We start from the raw sequence: 13,671 nt of genomic DNA on the forward strand, positions 1-13,671 counted from the left end.
CTTGAAAACACAATCCTCGTGTAGCTTGGCTTCTGGGTTGTAGCCGTGTCCTTGGCGAATAATTCACCGACATTTCGGTCGACGTTGCAGTCCGCCATTATCAGGGAGCAGTTACCTACTTCAGTACCTACCTCAGTATGTAACTGCTCCTTGAAGATGGCGACTGCAATGTCGACCGAAACGTCGGTGAATTATTCGCCAAGGACACGGCTGCAACCCGGATGCCAAGCTACTTCAGACAATGGCCGTGAAAACCTGCGAACATTATTAACAATCCTTGTGGTCTAAACAGCACAGCGAGTTCAGAATTTTTGGTAATGTCAGTCGTAACCTTTATCTCCTCTAAGCCGTCTCTCTCTCACCGTCTCTCTCTTTCTCTCTTTCTGTGTCCAGTTGGTATGTCACACACTTTCCAAACACAACACTCGGTGTACGGCATTTGGTGAGGAGTAATTTTTCGCGAATGGAACGGAAGTCGCGTGAAACGCAGATGTGTAACCCTAGTGCTGCTATCTGTGGCGGATAGTGCGATCCAAAAGTTCACAAAAGGCAGACGATAAACTTAAATATATTAACTGTTTAATTAATTTGAACTAGCTGGGCAGTCGAAAGCCGAATTTTAGTGTGTTTTTTTTATTATTTCGCTTTTATTGGAGCAGCTTTATAATATGGTTTGAAATTTCGGTATGTAAATGGAAAGATTATACAGTCGACGTAGCTGCTCCGGCAGCAAATTCTAGCGGAGGGTGTGGAAACATCATTAGATTCGCGTCCATAAACGTATTTGTAAAAAACACAATTTGCGCATGTTTATCGCGCTCGGCATTATTTAAAAGAGCTCTTCGATTTTTTTGTTTATTTTTTTCGTATTATAAGTGTATTTGAGAAATGAGAACACATAAATTTGACCGTTGGCGAGGTTAGAATTTACACAAATCTGGCGAATACTGAAAGACCTACTCACATTTTTTTTTGTCTTTAAGCAAGTATCCTGTTTTATATTTGGCTTAATTTTATTTGAGTTGTTCTGTTGTTAACTGCAATGCAACTGGTGTAGTACAACATTTGCAGCAAAGGATTTTCTTTTGTATTAAGCAGTACAGTGGTTAACGTCAAAAACGCTGACCTACTCACATGGTGGTGGTCCATGTTCCATTGCAGGCGTGGTCAACAAAATAATTGTAAACTGGAAAACGTAGCGAACGTGGATTATCAAAAGTCTTGTTTAGACTTAGCTATTTCAATATGATCAAATGGTCCTTTTAATACAATAAATGCTCTAACATTGCCTTTAACTGTTTAAGTTAACACTTCTTACAATCTAAGTTAAGAGAGAGAATAACATTTCCTTCGTGGAAATAAATTTATTTTTGACTAATATTTTAATCTTTTAAAAGAACGCGTATGTGTACCTACAACTAGAGTGCATTGACAAATAAAAGACCATTTTAAATTTAACACAAGATATCTATATAATTTCATCACATCCACATCAGGCTAGGGTGTGCTGATTGTAGTGATGGTGGTGTGGAAGATGAAGTCTTTCCGGCGAAGGTGTGCTGAATGAAGTGATGGTGGTGTGGAAGATGAAGTCTTTCAGGCTAGGGTGCGCTGATGTAGTGATGGTGGTGTGGAAGATGAAGTCTTTCAGGCTAGGGTGTGCTGAATGGTGTGATGGTGGTGTGCAGGTGAAGGACAGACGGACAGCGAAGCGACGCCCGCAGCGACGGACCCGCCCGGCCAGCAGGCGACTGCTCCGTCGCCGACGCCCAAGACGCCGCGGGGCAAGCGACGCGCCGGCCCCGGGGGCGGCCACGGCGCCTCCTCCGCCGCCCCCAACGGCTCCGACGCCCACCACCACCACCACAACAACAACAACAGCGTGGTGAAGAGCGAGCGGCTGAGCCCGGCGGGGCCGGCCGCCCCCGACACCCCGGGCGGCGGGTCCTCGTCGTCGCGCAGCGCCACGCCGGGCAGCTGCTCCTACCCGGGCACACCGCCCGCCGCCGCCTGCGCCGCCCCCGCCAGCCCCGGGGGCAGGCCCGGCGCCGAGCAGCTCGTCAGCCGCAACTACAGCGACTTCATGCGCAGCCTCGCCGCCAAGTACAACAACGCCAACCCCAACGAGTGAGTCCGCCCAACACTCTCCTTCTTCCTCCACCTTCCAAAATCCTCCACCTTCCAACATCCTCCACCTTCCAACATCCTCCACCTTCCAACATCCTCCACCTTCCGACATCCTCCCTCGTCCCTCCTTCCTCCTCCTTCCAACATCCACCCTTTTCACTCCTTCCTCCTCCTTCCAACATCCACCCTCCTCCCTCCTTCCTCCTCCTCCCTCCGTCCTCCTCCTTCCAATATCCTACACCTTCCAACATCCTCCACCTTCCAACATCCTCCACCTTCCAACATCCTCCACCTTCCAACATCCTCCCTCTTCCCTCCTTCCTCCTCCTTCCAACATCCACCCTCCTCCCTCCTTCCTCCTCCTTCCAACATCCACCCCCTTCCAACATCCTCCACCTCCCAACATCCTCCACCTTCCAACATCCTCCACCTTCCAACATCCTCCACCTTCCAACATCCACCCTCTTCACTCCTTCCTCCTCCTTCCAACACCCACCCTCCTCCCTCCTTCCTCCTCCTCCCTCCGTCCTCCTCCTTCCAACATCCTCCACCTTCCAACATCCTCCACCTTCCAACATCCTCCACCTTCCAACATCCTCCACCTTCCAACATCCTCCCTCTTCCCTCCTTCCTCCTCCTTCCAACATCCACCCTCCTCCCTCCTTCCTCCTCCTTCCAACATCCACCACCTTCCAACATCCTCCACCTCCCAACATCCTCCACCTTCCAACATCCTCCACCTTCCAACATCCTCCACCTTCCAACATCCACCCTCTTCACTCCTTCCTCCTCCTTCCAACACCCACCCTCCTCCCTCCTTCCTCCTCCTCCCTCCGTCCTCCTCCTTCCAACATCCTCCACCTTCCAACATCCTCCACCTTCCAACATCCTCCCTCTTCCCTCCTTCCTCCTCCTTCCAACATCCACCCTCCTCCCTCCTTCCTCCTCCTTCCAACATCCACCACCTTCCAACATCCTCCACCTCCCAACATCCTCCACCTTCCAACATCCTCCACCTTCCAACATCCACCCTCTTCACTCCTTCCTCCTCCTTCCAACATCCTCCACCTCCCAACATCCTCCACCTCCCCACATCCTCCACCTTCCAACTTCCTCCACCTTCCAACATCCTCCACCTTCCAACATCCTCCACCTTTCAACATCCTCCCTCTTCCCTCCTTCCTCCTCCTTCCAACATCCTCCCTCCTCCCTACTTCCTCCTTCTTCCAACATCCTCCACCTCCCCACATCCTCCACCTTCCAACATCCTCCACCTTCCAACATCCTCCACCTTCCAACATCCTCCACCTCCCAATATCCTCCACCTTCCAAAATTCTCTCTCCTCCTCCTACCACCCTCCTCCTTAGTCCTGGTGTTCGGCAATCCATAAAAGTGTATATATTGCTTTAACGTGCGATGAGTAGTCCCGTTACTGTAGCACATTCAACCAAAAACCGAATTGTGCCAAACAAAGAAATATAACAGTGATAAAAAAAATACTAACATTTTTTTCTTTGAATTCGCTTATATTTTCCTTGTGATGACGTGTTTAGAATTTATTTTGTAGAAACTTTCTTCTCTTATTTTGAACAGTGAGGAATTTTTTTCAAAATCGATATTGGAAAAGTTTTGTTTTTTCCTTCGGAATTTTTTTGCAGTGCATTCAATATTTATATCTTTATTTAAGTTCATTCAGTAGTACTATTTGTCAGACATTACGCTTTCTTGTCTCTGTAGACACTACAGCATATTTTGCATTTGTAACAAAATAATATTACAGTGTTAATTCTCTAGACTATTTAAAGTCAGGAAAAAAATAGTTCCTTAAAAAATAGTTCCTTTGATGCAACAAAATTATTTTTCGTCGCCACGCAATATTTTCTTGGATCTATGTTGATAAGAAAATTAATATTTTGTTACTGAAAATTTTTTTTTAGTGTGTCTATCATTTTCCTTAGGCCCTTTAAAATAAATAATACCCGCCTTTACATTTTTTTTCCACTTTTGCAACATAAATCTTATCTTTTCCCGGTGTACCTTAAGGATTAGATTTATTTTCATATTTGATATTTTATTCTTACCTTTGATATAAATTAATAAATATTTACAGACCGCGGCAATTTAATTTTAGTTGTACCCATTAGCCAACTGCGGACGCACAGAAAGGGGACATTTTAAAATAAATAACGATGCAAATAGTCGAATTTTCCACATGCCAGTTCATTATTTAATACTCACGTAAAATATCGCTCTAAATATGTGGTGCATTTTTTATGAGATTGAAAAGAATTTCTTGAATAAGTTTGTCATAATTATTTTCAAATTAAAATATTTTTTAAACTTCATAGGTTCTAAATAGTGCAATGTTTATTAATAATAAATGTGTCTAGATTCTCTACAAATTGATCGCTGTTTTAACTGGCTATCATGTATTTAAAATAAGAATATGCTGACGATTTTTTTTCTTATTCATTAATGGCTGTTATCAGGAAGCTGCGAATTTGTATGGCAACTATTCGGTACTTAAAAAAAACTTTAAATACATTTCTGTTTTACATTGTATTCTAATGATTAATTACATAGCATTAACATAAGGTGACGAAAGAATAGACAATCAAATGTCAGAAATCTCGTTCCCATTGTAAGTGTGGCTGTTTGGCTAAGCTAAACACCACTTTAACATGGGAAACAAAAGTTTTCGTTAATTTATTCGCAGCTGTGATTTGAGATTTAATTTATTTTTTATACGGAAACAACGTGAAAGCATTGTATGTCAAATACTTGTTTTTTTAATTAATCTTTCCACTCGTTCAAGGCTTGTATAAACGATATACACTTTTTTATCTGTACTTGACACCTTATCTCCAGACGTCTCACATATGAAACTTGCACTGCTTAAGTAGTTATCTCGCAGACGTACGAATGCATGCTATTGGTTCGAACGCGACCTTCTGATAATTCTCTGCTGTTCTCGAGAGCCATTATCGATGTCTGGCGAGTTCAAGGAAACAAAGAAAATTCATTCACTCAGTTGATCCGTAGTCGCTTAGTAAAACGTAAGAATATTTTATTTTTCGTTACCATTGAAACGACTTTTTAAAACTATTCGTAAACCAACATGTTAAGGTAAGCAAAATGTCTGTAAAATTTAGATTTCAGAAGAAAAAAAAAGTTTGGTTATAATAGTTACGTTTCCATTTGCTTTCGCGTTTTCCTGAAATATATAATTATATAAGATGTATGTTATTCAGTAACAAATTGAGTAATTATTGATATTCATGTTAACTTTATCAATTTTGTATCCTTGATTTGTAAACACATACATACATAACTTTCATAATAGCTGTAACTTTGTATGCATAAAAATTATTTTCATTATTTTATTGTGGGGCAGTTAGTCAAGCAAATGTTAGTTATAAATGCTTGTCTGACTTTAAAACATTACAGATTACGTGTATATTTTGTAACATGGAATAATTAGTCCATGGAGAGTAAACCTGTTTTAAAGTTTAAGTAATCCTGGTAAGCTATTGGTCAGCATAACAATACGTAGCTGTAAAAGACGTTAAAACTAGAAACGATGAGCGCGTTAAACTTCATTTAAACCAAAATAATTTGGCCATATTGATTACAAGTGAATCTTTCTTATATTGACTTCAATTATTAACATGATAAAGAATGCAATAATCTGTTTTCTAATTTCCTGCCTGCGTCATTTATATATGGTGGCAAAATTTGCAGCAAAACACTCACGCTTTATAGTTTGCGGCGCATGTCATAAAGAAAAAAAATAGTGCGTGGAAGAAGTGAAACTTCATAATGTGGAAATGAAAATAGGAAGGGGTAGAAATTGATTTTTAGTGAAATCATATTGTTTCTTTAAGACAAACTTTATTAACATTGCTTAAAATGCATAACAAGAATACCACGCGCATGTGCTTGGGATCTACCGACTCACTCTCTTTTTCTCTCCTACTTTCTACCTTTGTGTATCTTTCTTTCTATCTCCCTATTGCGTTGGAATATTGGACGCTACTCGTTGCTAACGCTCGCGCATGCGTTCGAGTGCCACGCATTCACTCTCTCTCTGTCTCTTTCTATTCCCCCTCCCCAGGAGCGTTGAACGTTTAACGCAACAGTGCCTTCATACCCCCTCCATGGTAGTGTTAAACGTTTAACGCAACCTTGTTGGAAGTCGCATTGGAAGTTTCACTTAAAAAAAAAACCAAAAAAACGGACAAAGATAATACATAAACAAACAGAAAAATAGCCAGAAATATCCTTATTTAAAATGTAAAGACATCACATAAATTTCTGTGAAAGGAATCAGATCAATATCATTCGACATCGGCTGTAACTGGCTGTTTTCTGTGTGTTTCTGTACTCATCTCTCTTTGTCCATTCTTGGGGTTTTCTCTATAAAATACTGAGAAAACTGGCAATTGCGTATGTTCACAATAATTATTTAACTCAAGCTTCCCCATTGCAAGAACCACTCAAAATACGCATTCCTACAATGCATGCAATGCATGTTTAATTTTGCTAAAATCTTTTCGAATTTGCCAAGTATTTTTTGAAAAGAGGGGAGTTGAAGGTGACCTGGAGTTCGATCTCAGAAACATCTTTTTGTGAGTTATTTCCCAGGAGTTGACATTAACGTTGTGAAAATGACATGTTATTCCGGGCAGAGCCCGGTCTAGCCTCACCACCTCCCCCCTCCTAGAGCTGAACCCGTGAGGGTATTCCAGGAGCACTACTTTGGTCTTTTTACTTTCCAAGCACCTATCGGCATGATACATGACCTTGGAGAGTGTTTGGCCCTAGATGTTCCAATATATCTTATGAACGGTTAAACCATTCTGTGGGCCATAACCAAGAATAACTTATCCATCCTGATATCACCGCCGTGCCAGCAGCCAGATAAAGCCTTGTCATAGTTTTTTTAAAATCCATTTCCATCTGTGTCCACACAATAAAACGGCGGTGGATGATTTTTCTCCTTTGCTATCATCCCGCGTGGAATCTCTCACGTGCCATCTGTGTCAGGACGGTTGTTGTGACAATGACAGTTTGAGGGGGAGTCAGGGTTTGTGGAGGACGTGTGGGGATCAGAAGGTTGAGTGGTAGGTGACCTGGTGTTCGATGTGAGAAACGCCTTTTTGTGAGTTGATCTCAAGGAGTTGACACAGTTTTGACAATAACAGTCAGGGTTTGTGAAGGACGTGTGGGGAACAGAAAGTTGAGTGGAAGGTGACCTGGTGTTCGATGTGAGAAACGCCTTTTTGTGAGTTATTCCCCAGGAGTTGACAAAGTTGTGACGATGACAATTTGAGGGGGGTCAGGGTTTGCGGAGGATGTATGGGGATAAGAAGGGTAAGTTGAAGGTGACCTGACGTTCCATGTGAGAAACGTCCTGTTTGTGAGTTATTCCCCAGGAGTTAACAAAGCTGTGACGATGACAGTCAGGGTTTGTGAAGGACGTGTGGGGATCAGAAGGTTGAGTGGAAGGTGACCTGGTGTTCGATGTGAGAAACGCCTTTTCTGTGAGTTATTCCCCAGGAGTTGACAAAGTTGTGAAGATAACAGTCAGGGTTTTTGAAGGACGTGTGGGGAACAGAAGTTTGAGTGGAAGGTGACCTGGTGTTCGATATGAGAAACGTCCTTTTATGTGAGTTATTCCCCAGGAGTTGACAAAGTTGTGACGATGACAATTTGAGGGGGGGTCAGGGTTTGCGGAGGATGTGTGGGGATAAGAAGGGTGAGTGTAAGGTGACCTGGTGTTCCCCAGGAGTTGACAAAGTTGTGACGACGACAGTCAGGGTGTGCGGACAGGAGGGTGAGAGGAAGGTGACCTGGTGTTGCAGCTACTTCAGCGCGCCGGCGCGGAACGGCTTCCCCGTGAGCCTGGACCCGCGGTTCGCACCCTTCAAGCAGGAGAGCCCCTCCGCCTCGGCGACGGCCGCCTCCCCCTTCGCCGGCCTGCTGCACAAGCCGGCCTCGTCCAAGGACGCCGCCCCCGACAAGGCGGCGGCGGCGGCGGAGGCGGCGCAGCACCTGTACGCGCCCTTGTTCCCGCCGCTCATCGACATGAGCTCCACGCAGGCGCTGCTCAACATGGTGCGCACGGCCAACGCGCACAGCGCCGCCGCCTCGCAGCTCGAGTCCTACCTCAAGGTGTCGTCGGCCAAGCGCGGCGGCGAAGGGTCTTCGTCGTCCGCCTCCGGGTCGCCGCTCGACCTGTCCGCCGCCGCCCCCGCCAAGAGGCCGCGCGGCGGCAAGGCGCTGCCCGAGGCGCTCCGGGACCCGCCCCCGGCGCGGCGGCGCTACGGCAGCGTGTCGCCCAAGCCGCTGCGCGCCGCCCCCGGGGCCCGGGCGAGGACCCTGCCCTGCCTGTCACTGTGCGCCGACTCGCAGGCCACCGCCTCGTGGAACGTGGACGACGTGTGCAACTTCGTGGGCGCCATCGACATCTGCGCCGAGTACGTGCCGGTAAGTCAATCTCGTCTTCTTTGGACAGAGAGGGCCGAGGTATCTGCCAGTAAGTCCATCTGTCTACCTTGACAGAGAGGGCCGAGGTATCTGCCAGTAAGTAGTAAGTCCATCTGTCTACCTTGACAGAGAGGGCCGAGGTATCTGCCTGTAAGTCCATCTTGTCTACTTTGACAGAGAGGGCCGAGGTATCTGCCAGTAAGTCCATCTGTCTACCTTGACAGAGAGGGCCGAGGTATCTGCCAGTAAGTCCATCTGTCTACCTTGACAGAGAGGGCCGAGGTATCTGCCAGTAAGTAGTAAGTCCATCTGTCTACCTTGACAGAGAGGGCTGAGGTATCTGCCAGTAAGTTCATCTTGTCTACCTTGACAGAGAGGGCCGAGGTATCTGCCAGTAAGTCCATCTGTCTACTTTGACAGAGAGGGCCGAGGTATCAGCCAGTAAGTCCATCTTGTCTACTTTGACAGAGAGGGCCGAGGTATCTGCCAGTAAGTCCATCTGTCTACCTTGACAGAGAGGGCCGAGGTATCTGCCAGTAAGTCCAACTGTCTACTTTGACAGAGTGGGCCGAAGTATCTGCCAGTAAGTCGATCTGTCTGCCTTGACAGAGAGGGCCGAGGTACGTGCCGGTGTGTCCATCTTGTCTAATTTGACAGAGATGGCCGAAGTACATGTCGGTTAGTTTATATTGTCTACTTGGACACAGAGGGCCTAGGTACGTGCCGGTTTGTCCATCGTGTCTACTTTGACAGAGATGGCCGATGTACATGCCGATTAGTCCATTTCGTCTACCTGAACAGTGTTGGTCGATGTACGTGCCGGTTTGTCCATCTTGTCTACCTGGACATAGATGGCCGATGTACTTGCCGATTAGTCCATTTCGTCTACCTGGACAGAGATGGCCGATGCACGTGCCGATTAGTCAATATCGTCTACCTGGACGGAGTTGGCCGCTGTACGTGCCGGTTTGTCCATCTTGTCTACCTGGACAGAGATGGCCGATGTACGTGCCGGTTATTCCATCTTGTTTACTTTGGACATGGAGTGTGATGTACGTGCCGTTTTATCCATTTCATCAACTTGGAAAGAGATGGCCGATGTACGTGCCGGTAAGTCCATCGTGTCTATCTAGACAGAGAAGGCCAAGTTGCGGCCACACGGGAAGATAGCCTATGTCTGCGCATCTCGCTACGCCATGTAGCCAGACAGATCAGTCTGGTTCGCGACGACGTAGGAGAGACCCATGCCGTGGTAATCGTGTGGTAAATCCGACGATAATTTTTTGCTGGCTCTCGCAGCATGTTAACGTAAAAAAATGAAAAGGGTTCATGTAGATGAACCAGAAAGAAAATAATAACATTATTTCTGAAGCAGTTGCTTTTGAGAAAGAAGCCAAATTTATGGATTATTTCAGAGTAAATACAACTCGGTTTGATAGCATTTCCTTAAAATAAAATCCCAAGCAATGTCCCACATACCCTGTCGTCTATGCGCTTCCATTGATTTCTTTCCACATGAGTAATTAAAGCAAAATGCTGAAAGAAAAAAAAACTGATAAAAACGTAGCCCAAATTGACGAGAAAAAAATTTTTTTAATACAAACTGCTCATGCGCGAAGTCAGCAAAGTTTAGAAAAAATAGCCGAGAACCGAACACCTGGCGACGTTGCCAGGATCGCCAACGTAGAGAACAATAGCGAAAACAGATTGGTGTGGCCAGTGACACCTGCGATGTTGCTGGCTATATTCCGATCGCGAAGGGAATATCGCGAGAATAACGAGCATTACGAACGCAGATTCGTTTGGCCAGTGACACCTGAGATGCTGCGCATAGCGCTTTGTTTGGCCGTAGACTTACACGTGTTTTGTCGTGAAACGTCTTTAATATCACACCGAAACATTCGGGTTACCATAACACAAGTTTTACACCGTAACGAAAAAAGGCCAACCTATATAGACTTGCTTCTAATAATTTTCTAACCATTGGTCTTAGAGACGCAAGTGTGTTGTCATAATTTAACGTATAGTGAGCTAGACCTTGCATTTGCGTCGCTGGCTGGGAAGGCGGAGAAGAGGGACCACGCTGATTGGTCAAAAACCGGCGCTCTCGCTCATTTCTACTCAGCGCAGCTCAAGACTCAGACGTGGTAGCGCAGTGATTCGTGTGCTTGGGTGTAGTGTTTATTTAGATCGATAATTTTAAGACAAAAATGGTGTATTTGGGCAAAATTTTAACGTGAAAATGTAACGTCAGCGTATAAAAAGTATAAAGAAACATATCTGTTAGCTTCAGACCGTGCAAGAGCCTGTCGAAAACATAAACCACGCGTACCGCTGAGCAAGAGGAGGCTATGGGCCACGCACAGGAACCCAGTGTTGTCGCTGTTGCATCTGACTGTACCAGTGAACACACCGAGAGAAGAAAGCAACACTCAGTGTCTGTTTTGTACTTAAAGTTTCAGTACGCAGTCAAAAGTCTCGTTTTGCATTCCGATCCGTTCACACCAGGAGCGACTCGCTGACATAAGACTTTTCACGTTAAAACATCGGTCTTGTATCCCGACACAGCCCCACACAAATTTTCCATCATTACTATTAGTTAATAGAGACCGGAAAAATTCGCGGACTCTTTCAGCGATAGGCTAAAATTCAAATACATATACCTTTTAGATTATTTTGCTATTGGCTTAATGTTCATCTGGACGAATCTCAACCAATTATAAACCCTCAACCAAAGAAGGATTGAATCACAGACAAACCAGCTGAGACGACTTACAAGTCAGCAGCAATGAACTTGCGTTATTTTCCCGAGCGTACAGGGGAATGTGCAGTCTATCCTGAAGGCCATTGAAACAGCGAATATTTCCGGTCCCTATTAGTCAAGTGCCATTTATATGAATTGAACACTTTACGAGGGCGGAACTCAAAAATAACTGGAATGTTCATGTGGCACGTCCGTCACGCACTTGCAGCGCCAGTTCTTCCACCAGGGAGCGCCAAATGAGTCGGGCCGGCAAGTGACGTCATCCGACGACGCTTATGGCTTCTCTGGAAGTTCTGCGCGTGTGTGTCTTCAGTGCACTCGTGACACGAACATAAATGAATACGTGAAACTTTCGTGCCTGTAGTTGTTAGCGGCTGTTTGCGAGAGAAACCATTTCCCTGTTTGGCCGGGCCATTCAGGACGAGTTTACGTCCGCGCTGGATGGCTGTGATTGGTGTGCTGACTGTAAACACGCACCTGAAGTAAACCCAGCCAACCACAAGTCACAGATAATGCCACAAAGGTTTCTGACGTGAATTACGTCTTTAAAATTTCTTCCATAGTGTGAGGCATTTAAAAAAACGAATGATAACGAAATCGGGTGATACAGTTTGGTGTTGCAGCTATATTTCCACCATCATCGTCCAAAATTTAATTACACCACTGGATAGCTAAATAATCAAAGAATGCGATACGCTAAGTGAGGACTGTGACGCATTACGCGCGGTTGGAGGGGGAAGCGCCGTCATTTTGAGGTCATTGTGCTACGTTTCGAGATTTCCATTTAGTATAACTTTTGTATCGGAGAAGCTACGACGTTCTTTTAAATTTTCAATCTTCAGCTCTCGTCAAAATACATCTCGATTGCATACATAAAACATTAGTGTACACTAGTTACAGCGAATACATATGGTTTTAAAATAAAATAAATATAATCAAAAATATATAATGTCGGCCTATACGCGTCAAAAAGCCAAATCCAAATACAGAGATCGTGTATGGTTAGAAAGGGCTTTCCAAAAGCAATATAATGATACCAATAAAACACCACATGACCGAGTGAAGCAGTGCCGGGAATGTAAAAGAATGAATGCGGCCGAGCGGATCAACGACGGTGCCAGTACATCTGCAGCTGGGGCGGTTGAAATTATGCAAGTGGGTGATTGATTACTTCTTAGTGTTTAAACGTGATTATAACATACATAACATAGCGTATTTCATTTGTATGGAAAATATTACCATTTACGAACACGTATTCGCGTACAACACACAGCGGTGTCCATGACACAGCCACCACCCCATTCCCCCCCCCTTCCCCTTTCGTGTAACGTGTTTACTAAAGACGCACACGCAGAACTGCCAGAGAAACAAAAAAAAAAAACATAGTGGGAATTGTGTTTCACCACTTCATACATTTTGAAATTTTTTTTTGTGCTTTTACAAAGAAAAACATTGGAAACTCAGTTGCCAAACGACATCACTTGTAAAATCACAAACAGCACAAAGATCTGCCTTGCAAATTTTACTACAAGTTATATCGTTGACAACTGAGTTTCCGAGGACGTTCCTTGTAAAATTATAACAATTTTTTTTTATGGTGCATGAATTCGGTATGATTGTTTCCGAATTTTAGTCGTTCAAAAAAAAAAAACCGTATGTCGTAAAATGAGCTCCGCCCACCTAGTTGCAAACACGGTGTGCACAACTTCAGAAAAACTAGGCGATTCGAAAAACTGTTCTAGACGTCAAAGTGTTGTCTGTTTACGGAAAGCATTAAATAGTTCGTTGAGGGCCGTTGAGTAGTTTTCATTCCTGGTTAATTTTTTTAAAACTGTGCTCTTTGAAGCGTGAAAAAGGCAACAACAAAAAAAAGGCGTGTTTTTGAAGCGTGAAATTGGCTAAAAATGCGTGTTTTCGGAGTAATTTTTATTCATCAAGACAACCGGTACCATAATCTTGGAAGCTCTTGAAGGACTTGCGTTACGGCTTTATCTCAATTTTTTTTCCCCGCCGTATAATGTCACGGTCGCCGGTAAAGTATCACAGCTGTGTTGAGAACGACTAGAAGAGGCGACGCCACGCTAGAAGCACCAGCGAGCGTCGCCCTTAAGAGGGTGCTTCGTATTTCAGGTCAAAGTTTTACACTTACGGTCATTACAGATAATCTTGTATACTTTCTAAATTCTTTAACTTTAAAGAAATGAATATATATATATCTAGCGCATACTTTTTGCATAATTAGCTGCCAAAGTTACATTTTCAAGTTTTTTTTGGGGTTGTATAAATAAGG

The 13,671-nt window shown here is 44.5% G+C and overlaps 1 protein-coding gene across 1 annotated transcript in view; it reads left to right on the top strand.

Moving 5' to 3' along the window:
• The window catches only part of LOC134540617 (uncharacterized), a 313,171-nt gene that overhangs the window by 135,073 nt on the left and 164,427 nt on the right, over window positions 1-13,671 (top strand). Inside the window, exons 2-3 of the mRNA XM_063383457.1 lie at window positions 1,689-2,127; window positions 7,993-8,617. Of these exons, the coding sequence (XP_063239527.1) occupies window positions 1,689-2,127; window positions 7,993-8,617 (1,064 nt within the window). The remainder of the gene's footprint in view (window positions 1-1,688; window positions 2,128-7,992; window positions 8,618-13,671) is intronic.

This window comes from Bacillus rossius, chromosome 17 (genome assembly GCF_032445375.1).
Source record: "Bacillus rossius redtenbacheri isolate Brsri chromosome 17, Brsri_v3, whole genome shotgun sequence".
Classification (NCBI taxonomy): Eukaryota; Metazoa; Arthropoda; class Insecta; order Phasmatodea; family Bacillidae; genus Bacillus; species Bacillus rossius.